The sequence below is a fragment of the Nelusetta ayraudi genome, unplaced genomic scaffold, assembly GCF_046127955.1.
Source record: "Nelusetta ayraudi isolate G7.1 ecotype Tasmania unplaced genomic scaffold, CSIRO-AGI_Nayr_v1 ptg000027l, whole genome shotgun sequence".
In the NCBI taxonomy this organism is placed as follows: Eukaryota; Metazoa; Chordata; class Actinopteri; order Tetraodontiformes; family Monacanthidae; genus Nelusetta; species Nelusetta ayraudi.
The window spans coordinates 5300825-5323683 of record NW_027466077.1 but is presented as its reverse complement, the minus strand read 5'-3'; the positions used below and the strand labels follow the sequence as shown (position 1 = coordinate 5323683).

At 47.0% G+C, this 22859-nt stretch overlaps 1 protein-coding gene across 2 annotated transcripts in view; it reads left to right on the top strand.

Moving 5' to 3' along the window:
- grm8a (glutamate receptor, metabotropic 8a) overlaps positions 1-22859 on the top strand; it is a 194987-nt gene that overhangs the window by 158866 nt on the left and 13262 nt on the right. For both annotated transcript variants that reach the window (XM_076030267.1, XM_076030268.1), the window contains exons 8-11: positions 9760-9899; positions 12222-12368; positions 13859-14280; positions 16470-16836. In XM_076030267.1, coding sequence (XP_075886382.1) covers positions 9760-9899; positions 12222-12368; positions 13859-14280; positions 16470-16836 — 1076 coding nt within the window. The remainder of the gene's footprint in view (positions 1-9759; positions 9900-12221; positions 12369-13858; positions 14281-16469; positions 16837-22859) is intronic.

Below are 22859 nucleotides of genomic sequence, written 5' to 3'. Positions count from 1 at the left end.
CTGATTTATAGATTCTGTGGAAAGCGGGAGAGAAAGTTGAGATGGTTTCAGAGTTGTTCCTTTTTTATGATTACAGTTCTATGTATGAATATGTATATGTATATATATATGTATATGTATATGTGTAATAGAATATCTAATTATGTTGAATGAGTGTAAAACACAAGAAAGTTGTACGACAAGGAGTTTAAAATTGAAATAGTTTTAGTGTCAGTGACAGATGACGTTGTCCCGCATGCGTACACTGTGGGGGAAACATTGTTTAGACTTCTCCTTCATGTGTTCGCAGAGCTTCACTTTTTAGGCCCCCGTTGGATTACGTTCTTTAGCTTGCGTTTGTTTCGCAGCGTTTGATATGAAAATGGTAAATAAATGAATAACTTTGCATGTTGTATTATTTTTGTTGCTATATTTTAGCTCTTGCGCCTTCAAAGCAGCAGTGGGGGCGGCGGCGGTGGCGGCGGCAGGCGGGACCTTGATTTGTAGATGAGGGAAAAAATCGAGATGGAGTTTTCGATAGAGAAATGAGAAATTAACAACTTTGCGTATTGAAGCGCGTTGAGTTGCATTTTTGCTGGCAGACGGTGTGTGGGAAGGCCGGAAAACACATTCTCTCACATCTGAGAGCCTGTTTGGAACTCCTGACGTCCTTCGAGAGCCGCTTTTCCTCGAGAACGTTGTCGCTGCAGTGAGAACATACACTTTCTGCACTGCTGACAAATTTAAGTGGGCAAATAAACATTTACTCATTTCCCTCCAAATAATATCAGACACCTCATTTGAATTTTCGCTTATTAATCACACTTAGACGCACACACGCGCGCGCGCACACACACGCGCACACACACACACACACACACACACACACACACACACACACACACACACACACACACACACACACACACTCTGGCCCTCCAGCCCCAGTGTGCCTGTGCCTGCTGTTCCTTTCATTTGCCCGTATACACTCCAGTTTTTAGGACATCAAGCTTGAGAGTTTTTATCTTTTGTCTGACATAGTGGCTGACGTTGTGTCTGTGTGATCTCAGTTGTGGAACAAACACCCCCGATTATTGATCTAAATCATCGAGGGCTACAAAGCCACCAGTCTGAAGGCAGTTAATAATGATTATCATGAGTTCTGTGAGGCCTGTTTACCTGGCTAGAACATCCAGAAGCGGCACAGCGTGACGAGTGACGTGTGTGCGAACGGTGGTCTCGATTCTTCAGCCACGCCGTCCCCAGGCCTGAAATGTTGTGTGTTTCCTTTTTTTCTGCGTCGCAACTGCAGCCGCCCGCCTTTTTACAGTCTCCGCCTCCTCCGTCCACAAATGTCACGTCCCAATAGATGTATAATTCACTGATCAAAGACTTGGAAGTCTTAAAATAACCGCGGTATGAATAAATCATCCTGCACTTACCACACTGGGCTGCTCTCTAATATTTACCGAGAATGAACCAGGGAAGTGTGAAGGCACGGAGGCATTTGCGCAAGGAAAGAGAAGAAAAAGAAGACGCATTTAAATTTGAGTGTGCGCGGTCAGCTTAGACATGGAAACAGATGCAGAGCTCGGGGGAGGGGCTGGGTGAGTGTTTGGTGGGGGGTTGGCGTTGTCGCGACTGCTGTTTGATAAACAACATACATACAGCCGCTAACTGCGATGCTCAGCGTGTCCGCGCGAGAGTCGCCGATGCTTCCCGAGAGGAACATTTTTCCTGCGCCGACGGTTCCGCTGATTCATATCTGTCACGATGGCATTGTTTACAGCCAGCCGGGGGATCGATGCAATTAAAGCGACCTGGCTTTACCTCCGTTTTTTTTTTTTTATTTAACAACGTCAAGGTTGTGACGGTACGGTTCGTTCTGTAGCTGAGTGCCGTCGCGGGATGCGCGGGATGATGGTTTTTAATCTTCTGCAGTTTCACGAAAATCGCGGATGCAAGACAGGACAGACTGGCACATGTGACTCGTGGAAGGGCGACGACGACTCTTTGCTTTTCCGTTGTTTCAATTTGGGACCTTTTGACATGTTGCCGTTGGAGTGAATTTGCTCTTTTTTTTCGCTCCCCCGTCCTGATTTGCCGCTGTTTGCAGTCTTTTGAGGAAACCTCAAATCGAGCGTTTCTTTCGTCTTTTTAAACAGCTGTCCCGCTGTATTAGTCTGGAACAGCGGGAGATTGACGTCTTTGTCAGCCGCTTCCTCTTATCTGTCTCAGTTGCTCTGACAGAAGTCGGCAAGATATAAACCTCTTAAGCTGCCTATTTGCGTGCGCTTATGTATCATTATGTCTGCGTGCTCGCACTCTGCGGTAGCCCCGTCACCGATACAGTCGGCGACACAACACTGATGGGCCTCCAAGACCCCTGATGCCTCTTTATTTCCTTCATCCTGCCTCACGCAGGGAGGAAAATAAGATAATGGCTCAGTTTGCGCTTGTCGGATCCACAGTGAGTCACAATTGGAAAAGGCAGAGTCAGGGAGGAGGCGGCTACCATTTGTGTGAGAGGTCATTACTCTTCTAGTTGGATCAGGCACAAAGGCAAGAGTCAGGGACACACAAGTTAAAGTCAACAATAGCAGGAAGGGGAATTCGATTTTCAGGTTTTCGATGCCGCGTGAAATAAAACTCGAAAACTTTCGGTAACGTGTTTAATTGTTGTTCCCGTAGCTCATCTTTCTGCTCCGCCTTGTGAATTGTACCCTGGATGAGTTGTTTGGCTTTGAAAAGCAAAGTTTTTTTTTAAGTTTTTTTTATCATAAGGTCTATTAGCACCTGGTGGTAAGAAAAGAGTATTGCAAATAAACAAACATGATCATCATGTGATCTTGTTAGTACATTCCTGCAAAACGTTGCTCTGATACTAATCCTGATTACTAGAGTTTTGATCCATGCTTTGACCATCGTACATGGCGAGTGTACATTTACCTCTGGAGTTAGTGACATCTAGTGTTAAGACAGCATATTGTAGGTACACAAATTCTTTCATCAGTAAATGTCGCCTCTTTTACTGTACATTGTACTGGGTTATCACATCCATCATTAATGTTGAGTCTTTGCACGCCCTCTCACGCTTTCATCATACCAGCTGTGATGACTTACTTGAGTTTACTGTATAAAGTTGGTCAACTCCTAACCACCTGCCTGTTGTATAAATGCAAAAATTCCCTATTTGCAAATTAAAACACAACTAATCCTGGATTTTAGTTAATTTTTGTTTACTGAATAACTAAACTAAAAGACAAAATGCTTTTCTTTAATTACATTTCCTGCCAAAACATCCCTTGAAACGGCACACACACACACACACACACACATATACACATATACACAGGGGTCCTTTAAATAGTCATTGTTTATTCATGAAAACATCGGCTTTGCCTTTTGTGGCGCTCGCACACTAAATAATCCATACAAAGGCAAGTCATGCAACTATTTGTGAAAGTACCACAGCACGGGACAAAACTGTGCTCCATATGTGTCACATTGGCACGCATGAGGAGATGCCGACACACACACACACACACGCTAGAACCAGAGAAAGGAACAATAAGGGCACAGTTTCGGTCTTAAATCCCTTTAATTCGCCTGTTGGGACTGTTGGCTTATCCTGCCAATGTACACACACACAGACAGACACACACACACACACACACACACACACACACACACACACACACACACACGTGTAAGTGAGCCAAGCAACAAAAAAAACATTTCCAAAAATAAAATAAACAGCATCTTAAGTGGGAGGGAAGTAGCCTCGCAATTGAGGACATTTTCAGTTTGGTCAAGGGGTTAATTTTTCCAACAAACAACGTATTCCGATTTTTCCCCTCCAGAATAGTAACTGGGATTCAGTCCAACCAGCACCCACACATGTTGGGGAGGCATCCGCAGATATTAAATCAGCCTCCCCCACACTTTGAGTCTCCGAGTGCCTCTTCAAACACAAGTGCTGCTAATGCCTCCCGCTCCGTCAGGCCTCGTCTCTCATGCTGGCTCGTTTCTCTCTTCCCTGGACGTCGTGCCTCTGCTTTTCACTGGATGACACCCCCCCCTCCCTCCCCCCACCAACACCTCCCTTTTTTTTTCTTTTCTCCTCGCCTCATTCCCTCCATTGTCAGCCACCACCCACTTTCTGTCACACTCCGTGTTTTCTATCCATCTATCATTAATTCTCACCATTCTTACGGCACTGACGGCTCAAAGTTACAGTTGGCGTTTGATCCCTTTAATCCCTCCTGCATGTGATTTGCTGTCAATCTGAGCAAAAACTGTTTTCAGTTTGTAGTCCTTGCTGTAACTGCTCAAGTCGGGCGCACATTAGAATTACACACAAAAAAGTGCAATATTCGTGTAAAAAACGTAAAGCGTCACGTCGTCTGCATAAAGCTTGAGCGCTTTTGGAAATTGGCTCCAAGGTGAGCGGCCAGCAGGAATCGCTAAGCGCTCCAAAACTCATCGTGATCTTTGAGCTGCTGGAGCGATACGCCTCCTGCTGGGAAACAAGATGGACTTCACAATGGGAACGGACTCGCACTAATTAGAGCAGCCTGGCTCGGCTCAGCCGATGAGCCTCATAACTTCTCCCTACAACCTTGAGACTGGGCGGGCGGGGTAACAGATTGTGGGGATGCAGCTGAAGCGCACAGCCGGGGGTGTGTGTGTGTGTGTGTGTGTGTGTGTGTGTGTGTGTACGCGTGTGATGAAGATCACTCCTCTTGTAACGACCTCAGCGAGCTACGAGCTAGTCACCGGGAGAAGATGGACATGGGCGGGAATTAATGATCTCAGAGGCCGGAAGAGGGAGTGCAAGGTACGGAGAGGTGGTTATGAGAGTGGAGCCTTCTCGCCAGCGTTATGACCCTTTAGGATGGCAGAGGGAGGAACATACGGAATGGAGACAAAGTGCCAGGTGAGCAAGGTGGAAGGTGCGACCGGTGACTGACAGGTGACAGCTGATGGGGGGTGTGGGGGAAACATCACTCTTTTCCACTTGCAAGTGGAAAAGAGTGAAAAAGTAGTGCTCGGACTTTGCCAGTTTTCTGGAGGCAGATATGAAGTGAAAAGAAAGGGGAAATTTTCGTGATACTTAAGCAATAGACCCTCCAGGAAGATGAAAGATTTAATAAAAAATCCTGAGAAGACAGCCTGACAAGAAGATATCAAACCTTTTTTATTTCATCCTCACAGGGCATGGCGACCTTGTGTAGGAAGAGACTGAAGGAAAACAATGACAAAGATTTTAGAAAGAGCTGCAGAAAAAAAGGATGTTTGAGAGAGCGGTGGTCTCGTTAACCTTTCAGTTAGCGAATCAGCTAAAATAAAATAAAATAAAATAAAACATTTTCAACAGAAATGTCTGAGAGATTTGAGGCACTAAAGGTTGAAGACAATCTTAGGAATTGTTTGATTTGAAGCTGGCCAAAATAGTTGGAAACCAAATACGTACAATTTGATAAATGCTGCAAACTATTTAACCCTGGACACTCATACAAAATAGTAATTTGTTACTTTTAAATATCCACCGAGTGTTGCTGATTCCTTGGTTTGCCCTACTCAAAGTTGCACCTACAAACAATTCTGCTGATGGCTGGCATAATTCTTTTGAGGGAAATTGCGAGTCAAGGTTATCAGCCATGAGAGCAAGTTGAAATCAGTTTTGCTTGTTTTGCACTGATGTTTGATGAGCATCTCAGTAGGTATCATGATTCATAACAAAAACTTGTATGAAATAATGGACTGGTTTTTTACCTGGTCTTTTACCAAGAGCACATCTTGACTAGTCAACCCCCCCCCCCCCCCCCCCCCCCCGCACTCCCCTGCCTTGTTTCACTAACGTCACTCTGGGTTCCTCGTGTTGTTTGTCTCTCCCCGTTCCCTTCTGAATCGCGCCGCCGTCCGCCGTCTGTTTTGATCAACTCCACGTAACCCCGCCCCACCCCCCGCCCCCCAACCTCCGTCTCTCCCTCTTTTTTCATGCTCCGCTTTTTTTTTTCCTCCAAGGGCGGAGAAGAATGCAGATCATGACACAGGCGGACGCTCCTCCAGCGGGCTTCGCCGTAATTACCGCTGATTGCGAGCATTCAACGCAATAGTTGCTGCCTCGGTTCGCCTCGCCATCTCTGTTGATGCTCCTTTGTTCTTTCTCTTTGCACCTTTATCTCGCTTTTCCCGCGTATTTCAACCCAAGTGTTTCATTCCTCATGCCCCCGGGAGAGACATTTAGATTTGGATCTCCTTCAAACAGGCCTTGTTTCTCCTCATCCGTCCTATTATCTGTTGTGTCTCGCTCAGACAAACTCGCTCCTTATTTGTCTTTTTTTTTTTTGTTGTTGGGGGGGGGGGGGGGGGGGTTATTTTTTCCCCACACAGCTCAACAAGACCCGGTGATAACGTGTGTGTGTGTGTGTGGGTGGGTGGAGGAGGCGACACGCACTGAGAATTGATATGTCTGGGCAGGAGAAAAACTTGCAGCACTCAGAAAACGGCAGGAATAAAGAGAGGTCTGGTTTTGGAGATGGAGAGGAAGAGGAAGGAGCGAGAGCGACTAAAAATAGTTTTGGACATTAGAGGAAGGAGGAGCCGACGGAGGAGGCCTGGTTCACTTCAAGAGATTGTTAGAAAAAGATGGCAGCTTTGGACTGAGGTCATATGAATTTCTTCATTCTTAACTTCAAAGTTCTTTTGCTGGCTTCAGGCTTCTTGAGCACCTCCTGAATCCTGTTGAAGGTATTGCCTCCCTTTGTGACATCAGAAAGGGCCAAATTCCTTTACTGTTGTAAGCATGCACTGCAAGTGAAATAAATGATGTCTATATATATTATATATACTATATATATATGTCTATGTGTATCTTTAAGACAGAACTTTTAGACAAAAAGCCTCAGAAAAAGTGGAGAAACTCACAGTGTCCCCTGGTGGCGGTCTGGGTTCGACTGTCGGAGTTTTCCAATCGGTTTCAATGAGTCTTGACGAGTTCCTCCTCGCAGGTTTTGCCTCCCTCTGTTTCATTTAAAAACTGTTGGCTGAAGTCGGCTGCCGTTGCATTCAGAAAGGGAGCCTGTTGCCCAGAAAACAGGGAACGTACTCACTCACTCACGCACGCACTAACACACACACACACACACACACACACACACACACTAGCAGAGCTCGTGCTTTATTAATGCAGGCTCCAGTGGACTTTTGGCATCACCATGTCATAAACATTTAGTCTGCGAGACGAACGCTCTCCTCTTCACCGCTGATGCTCTCTGAGCGGAGCCGGGCGAGGCTCAGGGCTCCGCGGCCCTTCTGCTTCTCTCGCTTTCCTCAACTTTCTTTTTTCCCTTCTTTTTTGTATTTCCGCGACCGCCTGACTCGCCGCCTTAGCACGGAAAGCCATTCTGACGCTCGTCCCCCCACCCCCCCCAGTTTCCCATCCTCCATCTGCCTGTTTGCATCCCCCCGTCAGCCGGGGGAGCATTTAAGGTCTCGCGCTAATTGAAATTCGCCCACGTTCCGCTTCCCCTAAACGACATCCTGCGTGCAAAAAAAAAGAAGAGTATTTTCAGCTCGCGCCACTGGATATTGGCACATGCTCTTTGTTTTTCGACTCGCCTCTCCTGCTTCCAAGTCACTACCACCACAAACCTCGTTATTCTGTCTCTCACTCCTCGTCTTGCTCCTTTTCTTTCTCCTTCGACTTTGGTTTTTGTATATTAAGAAGGAGGTCTCGCTGGACTGATGGGACGCAAGCAGTTCCTTCTTCCGCGGGAGGAAGGGTGACTGATTTCTGTAAGCTGCTTGTTGCTGTTGCTGTTGTTGTTGTTGTTGTTGCTGCTGCAGTTACTGCTGTTGTGTACCAGCCAATCAAGAAGCCAAATCAGGCAATCAGGCCCAGCGTGGCGTTGGCGTGCGCCGCCATAGTTATTAATTTCGTGAATTGCTTCGCTGCCTCCATTCTTATTTGCCCGTTTCATGTTGATTTTCTGAATTCGATTTCTCTTTTTCCACTCAAAATGGCTGCCGCAAGTGGAAGGATGAAGTGAGACAGACGGGGTTGGACGGAGGACAGGTGGCGCTGCTGCCGAGGGCAGATTGAGATTGATGGATTAAACGAGCAACAAAGCACAACAGATGAAAGAGCGTGAGAAAGGAAAGGAGACGATAAGGAAGTGAGTGAAGGAAAAGAAAAAAGGGAAAGCCCGCAAGACTCAAGGGCGCAAACAGCGGCACGAAAAGACACGAGGAGGAAACAAGGTGGGAAGAGGAAGACGACGGGAAAGTAGGCCAAAGGGGCCAAAAGTGCAGCGGAAGTTTGGTGACTGAGCAAAAATGAGAACAAGGAAGGAAGGAAGGAAGGAAGGAAGGAAGGAAGTGGGGGAGGGCAGAAGGAAGTTCTCAGTCTGATGGGCACAAGTGTTTCCCGTGGCTAATTCTTTCCCCCATCGGAACGAGGTTGCACAGGGGAAAAAAAAAAAAAAAAAATCCATTTTGTGCTTTTACGTGCGCTCATTTCACCCGGAACAGGAGGTTGGAGAGACACTTTTAAGGAAATGGACGGACGGAGGATGGTGGGGGGAGGGCGGAGGGTGGAGGGGGGGTCTGGGAGTCGCCGCAGGTTGGTGGCGGCTGTTTGGTGGTGTTTCCTGCGGAGCTCTGAGAGACCCGACCTCAACTCTGCCTGCGTCAGCGTGCGGCTGGTCGGAGGCTCTGCGATGCCAAAATACCGAATACCGAAGTTTATTCTGAGTCGGTCGGAAAAAAAGCTACTTTGCCTCGTCTCTATCCCCCCCCCATCCCCACCATTCCCACCCCCACCCCCACCCCTCCCACCACCACACACACACACACACACACACACAACCCCCGACTTGAAGCCTCCTCCCTTTGCCGCTCTTTTTATTAACTCTCCCCCCTCCCCCCTCCTCCCCCCTTTTCATAATACATCTCTGCTGATATTTTTGTCTCCCGGCACAATTGTGTTTTTCTTTTTTCTTCCTTTATTCTCTCCGCTCCTCTCCCGTCTCATTTTCCAATCTCTGACATCTCCCTCCTGCCCCCCCCCCCTCCCCCCGCCCACGCCCTCAAACTGGTCCCTGTCTTTTGTACTTTGTGGATGTAAAGCACACCTGCCCCCCAACACCCCCCCCCCCCCCCCCCCACCACCACCACCACCACCACTACCCCACCACAAATGCCCATGTGCCGCCACATCACGGACGCAATTTCCATAATGCGGCGCTTTCCTCCGCGCCGTAAACAGGATTCCCTTGATGCGGCGGCAGATTCCGCCGTTTGATTTGGTCGCGCTGAGACATGAAAGGCGGAAGGGGCGGTGAGGTTGGGGAAGTGGGGTGGGGGGGGTGAGGCAGGGGAGTTAGTTGGACTGATAAATAGTTTGTGCTGAGTCCCCCCACCGACACGGCGGAGAGAAACTTGCAGCATAGGGGACGCAGCTCACCCAGAGATTGCTGTCAATCTGACTCCAATGTCAGGAGAGACTTGAGAGGCTTGAAAATTAGGGGCACTGTTCCTTTATTTCATTCTTTTTTTTGGCCCTGGAGAATATTGTTCTCTGTCATTTATACACATCTCGTCTTCTCGGCTATTTCGATACAAACTCAACACTCAACAAATATCTCTTTTAAATTTTTTTTCTTTTTAATATCGGATAAGCAAATTTTTCACTTGCATTTTCCTCCGGAGATTATTGCACGTGTTCTTGTCGGACCTCCCTGACACCTGCTGTATTTCCTCTCCCTACAACAGGAAGTGCCGGCACGCCCGTGGTCTTCAACGAGAACGGAGACGCCCCGGGACGCTACGACATCTTCCAGTACCAGATCAACAACAGGTCCACGCCTGAGTACAGGGTGATCGGCTCCTGGACCAATAAGCTGCACCTCAGCGTGAGATTTTTAACACAAACACACAACAGTCACAGCAAAGCCTAAGGCAAACTAGTTATCAAGCTAGCTAAAAAGACGAGAGATTCAGAATTGTCAATGAAAAACCAATCCAAATGGGCGTGTCCTGATGTAGCCTAAAATGTATTTTACTTCATTCAGTCGACTTAGACATCAGCAAAGCTTCTTTGTTGTTCAAGGTCATTAATTTGAGGAACAAAAAAACAAAAAAGTGACAACATGTTTCTCTTAGAGTGTCAGTATGTGTGTGGGTGTGTGGCGTGCGTGTGTGCGTGTGTGTGAGTGTGTGCGTGCGCGCGCGCATGCATTCAGCACTTGCCCTCGCCCACACAAGGTCACCTAAAACACAACATCCTGCACATAAAGCAGTGAACTCCGACTCCGGGATCACACCGAGCATCCGCAATGACACGAGTCATTTAGCAGGCAGGCAGTGTGGAATAGCATTGTCTGGCTTTTCTCTCCCACTGGCTCACACACGCACACACACACACACACACACACACACACACACACACACACACACACACACACACACACACACACCAAAACTCCTAAAGTGTGATGGTGCGTTTTATAGTAGAAATCCACATAGGACTTCATTAAGAAAGGCCAGATGACGGCTAATAGACGCAAAGTGTTTTCCGCCTCACGGACGACCCGGCCGACTGAGAGAGAGAGATAGACAACACGTGGTCCTCTAACACACACACAGACACACACCTTCGGCTGCATCGACAGCTATCAAATTAGCAGGTGTGTTTGATTTGTTCGTGCCAAATCCGTTCGGGTTTGACGGCACTGTGGCAGGTGTGAGAGTTTTTTTTTTTTTTTTCTTCCTTTTTCTTTCCCGGTCTCTGCAAACTGTTTGAACCATCGTCTGTACCTGGAGACGGCCACTCTGTGCAGGAGGCTTGAAGAACAAAGTCGGGACATTTCATAGTCACAGTTTGGTGGAGACGTTTACTCCAGCAAAATCCGTATCAGAAAATAGAAAATCTGCTTTTTTTCCATCCTCACATTTAAAGGCCCCTCCGTATACGTTTTGTTTTCATTATTCAGACTTGCATCACCCCAAAACCTGCGATTCAGAAGAATGTTGAAGTTCAAAGTTTTTCGTGTCAGTAAAGCCGATAATTTTTTTCGGTAAGCGTGCAGATACATTGTGAACGTCTAATAAATAATTTTTTGTGTTTTACAACCACAACTCTGTGTCCCAATGTATCCAAATACTCAAACTAAGCCTCATTATCGCGCCTCCTCTGCTGCCGCGCAACTGTTTTGGTGCACCGGCACATCTTGTACCTGTTACACAAACGTCAGCGTTCCATTTTACTCTGCACCCAGCGGCAAAAAGAAATAAAAAAAACCTCCAAGTGACAAACGCCTGCGCACATCAAGGCTGTTTTCCTTTTCTCTGTTCTTTCTTTTTGTTTTTAAATGTGCAAATTCACAGTGGGCACGCAGAAAGCTGCAGCCGGCGCAGCTCCTCGAGCGTCTGCAAACAAAATGTGCGCGTGCACGGAAGAACATATGTGCGTGCACGGGGCACAAACGCACACACGCGCACACACACGTGCGCGCACACACAGACGGATATACAGATGGCCTATTTATGCCAGATCTGATTACGGTCTGATTGCTGGCAGACACAGTCGGGGCAGTGAGTTTGTCAGCTCAACCAGTGGAGCCTCTGATGCAGCAACTGTTGCTCCAGTCGTCTTGAAGACACGAGGGGGAGGAGGCGATGCTAATGCTAATAGTGTTAGCTCTACTGCAAGATCTGGCATCGATGTGGTACCAATTAGATGCAGGGCCAGTATCGGCAATAACGATACCATGCTGATACTTTATAATTAAGATGAAAGTATCATCAAAATGCTAAATCTGAATGAACGGGTTTTATTTTCCTTGTGAGTTATTAATTCATTTAAACCCAGAATAAAATTTGGGGCATTCTAGTTGAATAGAAAATACTCCACACTATTAATCACCTTTAGAGCAGACGTTTTTGGAAGAAGCATTTAATGAGATGGAAAACAAAACAAAAATCTTTTTTTCCGAGTGCATGGGCAACGCTTTAGTAGATTAAATGATGTGCTCAAAACACGCGAATGCCATATTGAGATACATATCTAAAGTATGGAGCTCATTCCAAAAAAAAATGCGTCCTATTCAATGTCATTTCCAATAATCAATACGATACAAACATTAGTACCGATATTTGGACTGATGCGCCCACCAACCAAGAACTGTTGCACCGCTTCATTGACTCAGGACTTTCCTCCCCTCCCCTCCTCTCAGATGGAGGCCATGCGCTGGAAGGCGGGCGACCCCACGCTGCCGCCCTCCGTCTGCAGCCTCCCGTGCCGCACCGGAGAGAGGAAGAAGGTGGTGAAAGGCGTGCCGTGCTGCTGGCACTGCGAGCGCTGCGAGGGATACCACTTTCAGGTGGGAAGCCTGGGTTTGGGGTCGTTCACTCTTGCCAGCCACGTTCAGCATGTAGCTGAGCATGTAGCTTATGAGCTGCGTAACTCCCCATTCAACCGCTGTTCGGTGAACCTTTTTTTTTTTTTTAAAGGCGTATTTGATTTTGTTCTCTATGTAATTCCCGTCTTTAATTCCACGTAACTCTGCACTCACTGCGTATCGACCGTCGCTCCGAGCTGTTCAGGCAACTCGTTTTAAAGTCATGCAGACAAGGAGCAACACAAAGCGCCTCTGCAGCAAGAGAAAAGAGAACAAAACGTAACAGCCAAATTCCTCCGTCAAGTTGTTGTGTGTGGGTACATTTTGACGGCTTATCAGCTTTTTAATTTTTTTTCTTTAAAGGCCCAAGGTTGTATGGAGAGACTACCCTCGGTCATGACGCAGTAAAGGAGAACAAGCAGCAGCAGCAGCAACAGGCGTTGCTTGTCAGAGGCGGCAAATCAATACTCATTTTGCAGAAAGATGCATTTGCTGTAAAATCCATAATCTTGTCGACACATTTATTATTATAGACTTGGTGTTTTAGTGGAATGGAAAAAAAAAGAAAAGAAAACCAAACTAAATAACTCCAGAGCAGGTGTACAGCGGCATGTAAAACGTCTGTTGCTCCCCCCCGCCCCACCCCCAGCGAGTCCGTGTCTGTGGATGAAAGCTTTGGGGATTTGCAACATATTTGCATAAATATGGAAGATAAATCTACTCTTAAGACTCTCAGGTTGGCCGCAGGATGTTAAACACAATATGCAAAGTTTTATTTTAAGCAGCCATGAGGCGGCTGCGTTGGGCTAACAAGTCAAATCATGCTCACGATGCTAAAATTCCACTGCTGCATGCAGTGAAGGTTAGTTAGCTGAATTTGCAGCACGATTTCAAATTGATCATTATACAGCTTAAACTGAAGTGACAGCATGTCCAGAACTGAAAGGCCTTTGTTTGCAAAATGCTTTCCCACCACTAGGTGCCGCTTTAGCTGTTTTCATCTTTCTTCCTCTTTGAATAGCATCACCATTCATTTCCCCACTTGCTGCGACGACGTGTTTAATGATCAGTCAGAAATCCACACTCTGGCCACAATAAGAATTGATGGTTTTAATACCTATTGACCAAGTCTGAGGCCCAAAGCACTTATTCAATCAGTACCTATGCCAACTTTTCTTTTTCCTAAAAAAAAGAAAGAAAATGCTCGAAATTCTTTTTTTTATGCATCCGGCGGTCACGTTCAAACGTATTGTTTATTCCCTCAAATGGATTTTATGCAAAAGCAGGTTATTAGCTTTATTTATGCATCTGCAAAGTGATCTTTATCAAAGCGACCGGCGACACGTTCATTGTTATGTAAATCCAGTCTTTGCTTTGCCGCAGTTGTTGTTACATAACCGTGTTATTAAGAGGGGAAAAAAAAGCATCAGCTACTCGATGCAGCCTTTTTTTTTTTCTCCCTCCCTCGCCAGGCGTCCGAGTTCACCTGCGAGTTGTGCCCCTACGAGATGCGCCCCGACGCCAACCGCACCGGCTGCGTGCCCATCACCATCATCAAGCTGGAGTGGCACTCGCCGTGGGCCGTCTTCCCCGTCTTCATCTCCATGCTGGGCATCGTGGCCACCTCCTTCGTCATCGTCACCTTTGTGCGCTACAACGACACGCCCATCGTGCGGGCGTCGGGCCGCGAGATGAGCTACGTGCTGCTGACGGGCATCTTCCTGTGCTACGCCATCACCTTCCTGATGATCGCCACGCCCGACGTGGGCGTGTGCTCGCTCCGGCGCATCTTCCTGGGCCTGGGAATGTGCTTCAGCTACGCGGCGCTGCTCACCAAGACCAACAGGATACACCGCATCTTCGAGCAAGGGAAGAAGTCAGTCACGGCGCCCAGGTGAGGACGGGGGTGGCAGCGTTGAAGCACGCTTCCGTGCGACATTAGGTTAAGTGTGCAATATTGGGAGATTTTGAGAAGAAACAGTGACATCACGTGGTTACTTTTTAGATTGCAATGCTCATTCACTCGCCCACCCTCTCCCGAGCTTGCCAGTGAACTGCGGTGGTCTTCGTACACAATTCTGGATACCTCGTCCACCTTCTTCTTTGTTGGGTTATTTGGGGACGCAAGTGTTCACCATAAATACGGAACGCGCTGTCAGGCTCGCTGGATTGTCCACACTGGGCTTCCTTAGAAATGTGGAGGTGCAAGACGGCAGCTAGCTGTGAGCAAGACCCTTGCTCTATGTATATTCTTATATATAAATAATAACCGTTCCATGGGTAGGAAAAACATTTTGTTTTTTTAATTGTACTCTGACAAAACGCTCATCAATGTTTTCATAGGCATTATATTAAGATTTGACCAATACAAAAATAATAATTTGGGCCAAATTTTACACACTGGTCCTGGATCCTTCATCATTTGTTTTCAATGTCCTCGAGACACGAACGAGTCACGAGAAACTGGATTCTTTTAGCTGACTCATCTTCATGTAACCAACTCTCTTAAGAGAAGCGTGTTTTTGAGTCATTTGTGTGACCGAGTCAGTCGTGATGCGTGGGAATCCATATGTGCAACACAAGCTCACTCCCACAGCAACTGAGTGAGTTTGACAGTATTGTGAGTGAGGCCAGGGTACCGAGTCTTCAGCTTAGCCTCACAGCAGCGAGGGCGACGGTGGAGCAGATTGGAGGCAAGAAACCAGAGCTTTGCTAATAACAACGCAAAATGAACTCGTGCAATTGGAATAGCACCTGCACGATAGCGACATGTTGGCCGGCCTCCTCTTTCCGGTTGGGTTACGGGTAATAGCGGGGACAAGTCCATGAACGAGTTAATAAAGACAAGAAATCGTGACTCGTGAATCGGGAAAAGAGGACTCTTGAGTTTTGAATGACTCCCTCAAGAGTCGCAAATCACTTCCATGAGCACAGATTCACAGCGTTGAGCAAGCCGCTCAGCTAAGTGGCTTAAACACTGTCTTTAATAAGTGGCCTTGCAACCAGGTAGCTGTCCATAAACATCCATGAGCGGCTTCGTCTTCATCAGTTTCGATGCTGTAACGGCACCGAGGTCCGCACGACCTGCTTCTTTCCCGCGAGTCACCGTGGAAATGTGAGACGACGGAGACGTCCTCCCGATGCTGCAGAGAGGCTGCTTGCAGCCCCACTCCCCCGCCGTCACCACCGTGCACTCTGCCTCCAGGTTGTCATGCACTAAGCCCCCTCTGAGCCCGGGGGGACTTTGAGGAGCTCTATGCTGTGCTATGGGTTACTGCAGCCGCTCCCCTCCGCCACCACCGCCGCACCTTTTATTCCTCGCCTTGAAATCCCATCATTACCTTTTCCCTTGATCTCCCCCCGGCTGCTCAGCGCCGGGCTTTGTAGGCGCGACCGTGTTGACGCTCGCATAGGAATTTAAAATGGAGGAAACGTTCACCTGAGGTTGTGCAGGAATGTGTTCATGAATTACTGAACAACATTTCAAGTTTTGTGGTGTAATTTATTTATTTTTTGTTTGTTTAATTTGAGGTCCCAGGGTAATTTCACGTTGCAATTGTTTTTCGTAAATGATGAAAAAAATCCAGCCAGCAAAATCCCCAGAAATGGAAAAGGTCTACCTTCACATTTCAGAAACTCTGTGCTGGTACTGGCAAGAACAATCAGTCCTTTGTGATGATGTCATAAGATACCTCTGTCAGCAATATCTGCTTGTTATTATTCCCACCCAGACCATCCGTAATGGCAGGAAGCTAAAACCCAGCATCTTTTTTTTTTATTGTATTTTTTTTTGCGAGCCGTTGTAAACAGAGGGCTAAATCAGCTGCTTTCTGGATCTACACATCACTGACTTTAAGATCACAGCTCTCGTTTATGCCCCTCCAACATGTGGAATTTACAACAAAGCAGCCATTTCAGCGGGGAGCTCAAACCCCCAGGAGGCTGTAAACAGAGGGTTAAATCTGCCATAGGGGGTTGTTGATGATGTTGATTCTTGGATGAAAAAAAAATACATTGATATTTACGTGAAAGAAATCGATCGTTCATATTGTGTGACAGAGATTCTGTTTCCCCTCCCTCCAGGTTCATCTCTCCGGCCTCGCAGCTCGTCATCACCTTCTCCCTGATCTCGGTCCAGCTGCTGGGCGTCTTTGTGTGGTTTGCGGTGGACCCCCCCCACACGGTGGTGGACTACGGCGAGCAGCGCTCGCAGGACCCCATGGCGGCGCGCGGCGTTCTCAAGTGCGACATCTCGGACCTGTCGCTCATCTGCTCGCTGGGCTACTCCATCCTGCTAATGGTGACGTGCACGGTGTACGCCATCAAGACCCGGGGCGTGCCCGAGACCTTCAACGAGGCCAAGCCCATCGGGTTCACCATGTACACCACCTGCATCATCTGGCTGGCCTTCATCCCCATCTTCTTCGGCACGTCGCAGTCGGCGGAGAGGGTGAGTTCTTCGTGGAGATCCCCAGCGAGACGCGTCTTTAAAGATGAAAGCGTCGGTCAAAGTTTTCATATATTTTTCATCTGCTCAAGTAGCCACAGATGGATGTGGTTTAAAAAGCCTTTTTCAAGCAACTCAACTCTCCCTGAGAACATTTTGGATCCATTTAAAATTCAGTTGAATAAGTAAAAATTCACTCCACCCGTGTTTTTCATTATTATGATATGTGTGTTGTCAGTCAGCAAGCCCTTGCTAGAAATGAGAAAAGTCCATCCTCTGCTTTGTTTGCTTGCTTCACCACATGCTAAAACAGTTTGCCAGTAGGCGGAAAGGGGCACTTTGTGATGTCATAAAGGGAGCTGATACCTCTCCAAGGTTAGAGCCAACGGAAACGACGACCTTGCTTTCAGCTAAGACCTAACATTTTTTCTTTGCTGCAAGTTGTAAACTGAGGCCGAAATATGCTGTTCTGGGGAAACAAAAAAAAAAATCAATGATACAATTCTATTTCTTTCTGCAAATCTTTAAATTCTTAGAATCAACTTGCAACCTTGAATGGAATTCACAGAAACAAAGAAAATATCACCTATCACCTTGGAATGGCGAGATAGTTTTCCCTTCACCAGTATTATGCTCCGCGGGCAGGATTTGGTTCAGAGTAAAAGATCACAGTGACCCTCACGAAAGCCTTTAGCGGCCGAGGCGCGACAATCCCTAACAGCACGTCTGAGGAGCGTGTGATAGGCTGAAAAGGAAACAGAGACGGAGAGGTGGCATTTTTCAAACGGGAAAGGTCAATCTTACGGGGACACCATTGTGTTCTGCCAGCTGCGCCGTTCGGCCCTTCACTTAACACTGGTAGAGGAGAGAGGGGGAAAAATGACATTGCCATGGTTCTTAAAGGTTCTAAGGTGAAAATGTTTTTGATTGATTGCCTCTCTGACACTGCAGAGTGGTCTATCTTTCTTCTTGGCATTTTCACTCTTTTGATGGCAGCTTTACCGTTTCCATTCAAAATCAGGCCAACAGGTTGATGAACATGTGGTTTAAGTTGTGCCAGAGGTGCATCAAATCCCAAAGTCCCCAACCCCCAGCCAACTTCAGTTAAAGGTTAAGTGTGTAATATTAATAAGATTTTCAAGGAAGAACGGCAACATCAAGTGGTTACATTTTAAATTGCAGCACTCTTTCATTGAAGTCCCATCGGGGCCTCCGTACCCTCCCTCTCCCGAGCTCGCCAGTGAACCACGGTGGCCTGCGCACACAAACCTGCATACCTCATCCGCATTCTTGCTTGTTGGTTTACTTGAGGACGCGAGCATTCACCCTAAATACGAAACACACTGCCAGCCGGCCTGGATTGTCCACACCGGCTTCTTTAGAAATATTGCAGTGCAAGATAGCAACTAACTTGGAGCAAGACCCTCGCTCCATGTGTATCCATGTCTACATATAAGAAACCTCTCTCGGGGTAGGAAAACCAAATTACTTTTATTTTACTGCGATTATACACTTTAATTTATGTATTTATGAGCTGTATGTGAAGGTTTTACCAATACAAAATCATAAAGGCAAATTTTACGCACTGGACCTTTAAGTATTGAAAGTGTGCCTCCTGTCTCGTGAAGCACAGCCGTGTTTAAAGTGCAGCCGCACTAATGCCGGCGAGTGGAGGATCTCCTGACGATCCCTTCGCGGGTACAAGAGGATTTTCTGTCTGGGTGATTGACTGGATCGGCTCCGCCGAGCGCCGCCACAAGGCCCAGTCTCCTCCACCTTCGCTCAATTATTGATGGCTCGCAGGTCGCCGGCAGGACTTTTTGCGTCTCGCAGGGCAGAGCCACGTGTCGTGTGTGCGCGAGTCTGGAGTGGCTCGTTTTTTTGGGTTTTTTTTTTTTGTTTTTTTTTGTCGTTTGCCAGGCGGTTGTTGTGAGGGGCAGGAGTGACGATATGACACATGAGGCCGGAATTATGATGATGTGTTTCTTCATCCGAAACTTCCAAATACTGTCACCGTCTTTTGCATAACTTTTATCTGTTGCACTGTTCATTGTATTTTATTCATTTACTTATATTTCTGGCGGGGGCGTACTCGGGAAGTTTTAGCTCCCTTTTCTCACATCACAGCCAATTTTCTTTTCAAGGCATCGCTGTCACACAACGGGGGAAAAAAAGAAAAGAAAAAAAAGCTGGCATCAAAGCTATCAAGCATAATCACACATCATGGGAAATTGCACTGATGCTGGATGTGTTTTCCTGTCAGTTCAGAATCCTTTGATTGTGTTCGGGAGCCGCAACTGACTGGCCAGTCGTGTTCAGAATCCCAACGTTGGGTCATCGGCCACGTCCAAACTCTCACCTGCGTTAGGTAACGTGACTTCCGGCAGCCATCGACTGGGCAGGGCCACTGGTGACTCTTCTCCTCATGTGTGTGTGCGTGGGCGTGTTTCATTTAATTGGGATATCCACTGGTGCACACTTGTGTGTCTGCATGCGTCGCCCCTAATTGGAATATCCTCTTGTGTGTATGTGTGTGGGTGTGTGTGTGTGTGTGTGTGTGTGTGTGTGTGGCAGCTGGTCGGCAAACACAGGGGGGAGTGAGAGGAATAAACAGGTAATGATGTGACTTGCTGATGGAGCTTTAATGAGGAGAGCTGCAGCGAGGGCACGGGTTTGCCTCCCTAATAGTGTTCGAGGGGAGACGGGTGATGGCGGAATTAGCTGGAGGTGAGGTGACGACATGAGCGGCATTGTGATGTCGGCTCGCTAATGGCCAGTGGCGCCGCCCGCCGCGTGTCGCTTCCCCGCTGTGAGCGGTCACGGTTGTTTGCATAACTAGAACAGGAGACTTTTCTTCATGTGAGTCATGTTTTTTTTTTTTTTTTTTTTGTTTTTTTTTAGTTTTACAAATAGAGTCCAATCAATTGGTTTGTATCGGAGAAGTGAAGTCTGATAAATTGCGGTCTGAGATGGTGATTGGATAAACCCTTTGTCTGTTGCATTTAAGCTGACTCATCGGATTTGTGGCAGCTAGCTTAGCTGCAGCTCCGGACAAAGAAGCGGGGATGGAAAAAACTTTATTCGAAGTGCAAAATGTGAGAAAGTGCAAAATGTCGCTGTTCATGTGGACAAGGTTTAGTGCCAAGCATAATGATGCAATAGGGACACGGCTAAAGTCGACATTGAGGGTCTGCAGTGCTGCTGCCAGCGGTCACTTCCTGGTTTGGTCATGGCTAAAATGAAGCTGATTAAAGATAATTAGCCAAGCACTCAGGTTTGTTTCCAGTTCCCAAATTTTTATTTGTATTTGCTCTCTCCACATCAGTCAGAAGCCAACACCAGCAACATTCAACAGTTTCATTCCTCGCTTCTCCGCAACAGCCCCTTTTACTCGTGCAACACTTCCTCAAGAATTGACATTGAGACGGCGGAAGTGGACGGCCGACGGCTGCTAATTGACCCTTTTTCCACCTCGTTCCTTTGGCTTCACACCCTGCCTGACCTCGCGGCGGGAGATGAAAAGATATGCGCAGGGAGCGAGAGGAGGTGAGGGATAACTGGAGGAAGAGGAAGGAAAAGAAGGGATCTTCAACCATCACTGAGCGGCGGGAATCATCATTTGGAAATGGGTCATACATCACGCCGAGGCTCAGAACTGCTGCGGGAACCAGCTTGTCTGACAACAGGGGACGTGCTCTCCTCCATCCTCCCTTCTTTTGCCTGATTCCACGAACTGTCTATCTTTTTTTTTAAATTCATCTCCACTTCCATCCTGCGTTTCTTTGCCCGTTGATAGATCTCTGGTTCCTCCCCAGTGAGCCGCCGCCTCTTGTTCTGGGCACCTCTTTAAAAAAAATAATAAAAAATGGACGGCTTGTTATTTCCGACCCCCAGCTGAGGGAGCGCCGACCTCCCCGCCAATCAGCCCAAAGTTCATCTGGATTTGTGCGCTTTGTCTCGCACCGTGTGTCTATTTCTGGCAATGTTGTTCCTTTCATTGCCTCAAAAGAGACACATTTCTGGTGCTTCTTTGTTCTTTTTTTTATGGATTAAGCTATGACGTCATTTGACGCTGCAGCTGGTTTTTGCAAGGCCAAACTCTCACACGTCCGTCTTGCCTGCCCCATTGCAGAGAACGTTTTCATTTAGTCTTGAGATTTAGGTCTCAGATTCAATTGCCAGTCAGATTTGGTCTTTGGTCATATTAAGTGAGTGTTACCTCGTGCTGCAGCTGGATTGCGAAAAATTTTAACTCTTTTACACCTGCATGTCCGTCTTGGCGAACTTCAGCAGGAAGTATTTGTATGTGAGATTCTAGGGATTGTTGTTGCCTCCATTAGCAGCACGCTTCCTTTGTAGTTGCAACAAAGTCAGCTGGCAACTGCTGCTAGCATCTCTTAAAAGCCCAAGAAGGGGTGAAAGTAGGTATGCTAATTAGCATATGAGCTCTGCTGGTGGTTCTTTGACTTTCAATAGTGACATTTTCCCATTAAAAGACAGACAAAGAACTGAACAGAAGTCTTTCGTTGTTGGCCACCGTGGCTCCGCTCCAGTTCCAGCCAGCTGCCAAGCAGTTGCATGCATCATATTACGAGCAACCCTCATCATCCACTTGAATGTGAGTGACCTGACATGAGAGTGAGAAAATTATTTATTAAAAAACAAAAAACAAAAACAAAAACATTGCATCCGGCATGCTAGCTGCATTAGCCGTCTTGCTAAAACTAGTGTTGCCAACTTTCATTCAAAAAAATAAAGGACGCCTCCCGCAGTGGTCAGGATCATTACCATCAAAGGCCAGTGGTAAATCATAACTTAAAATAGGGTTTAAAAAGTATATGGTTCACACAGTTTGAACTGCTTTCTTACCAATAGACACTAGAACCAATGTTTAAATTGTATTGAAATCTTTTAATTGAACATATTTTTACACAACAATCAATAAAGTGCAGGATGGATGACGTCTACAAAGGACTTAATTAAACAAAGCTGAAAAGAACAAGCAATCCTGATTCATAGCCTACTCTACGCAAGCTACGCAGCCAGTACGCAGTTGTTGTGAATGGGTTGCGCAAGCTACGTAGTTTACGGTTTTGAACTCAAACTCTCTGGAAACAAACGTGAGTTTGCATCGAAAAAAAAAAATTACATTCAAGACAACTTAGAAATATGGATCAAACCCATCCCGTATCGATTTAAAAGGGGACGCACCATTTCATTGTCAAATACCGGACAATTCTGTATTTCAGGGGACGGTCGGCAGCTCTGGGTAAAACCATGGAGATCCTCAAGGTTTTTGGGAGGAGTCAGCTCTTCTTGTGTCAACGAGCCAGGCAGGTGAAACGGCTTCATTCTGCCGCCGCTGAATGACTCGTCAGAGTCAGGGACGGCATGTTCTCTGAAGCTGTAGCTTCTCCAATAATGCTGCTATTCACGCCGTCTCAGGATGCCTCTCCTTCATTATCGCTGAGACTCCTCTCCGACCTCCTCCTGTGGTATGGACGTCCTTGCTCGCAGCGACGTGTTCACCTGCAGAAAAGCCTCTTTAAGAACAAGAGGAAATTGCTTCATGTAGATTTTTTTTCTCTCTTCCCTCCACCCTCGTGTTTTCACACCGTAATTGGGTTTAAATAAATAAAACACCCCATAGTGCCAGCTTGGCTTACTCTATACAAATCACACTCACACACTGGCATGAGTCACCGGCTTTGAACACAGTCCAGGTGGAGCGTCTGACTGACTGCGGTGCTACTGGACGGGCACAACATAACTCGGAGCGACTGTCTGTAATTAATCTACAGTATCAGGAGTGATCGAGGAGGAGGTGGGGGGGGGGGGGGGGGTGGAGCGGCGGGATTAAAGCTAGTTTGGTCGCAAAGCCAAAACACAGCGGAGCCTCTGCGTTTGCAAACAAACGTGATAAGGAGTGTGTGTGTGTGTGTGTGTGTGTGTGTGTGTGTGTGTGTGTGTGTGTGCACTGCAGCAAAACTGGGAATGAATCAGAGCGTGGGCGTGAAGCGCGAGGG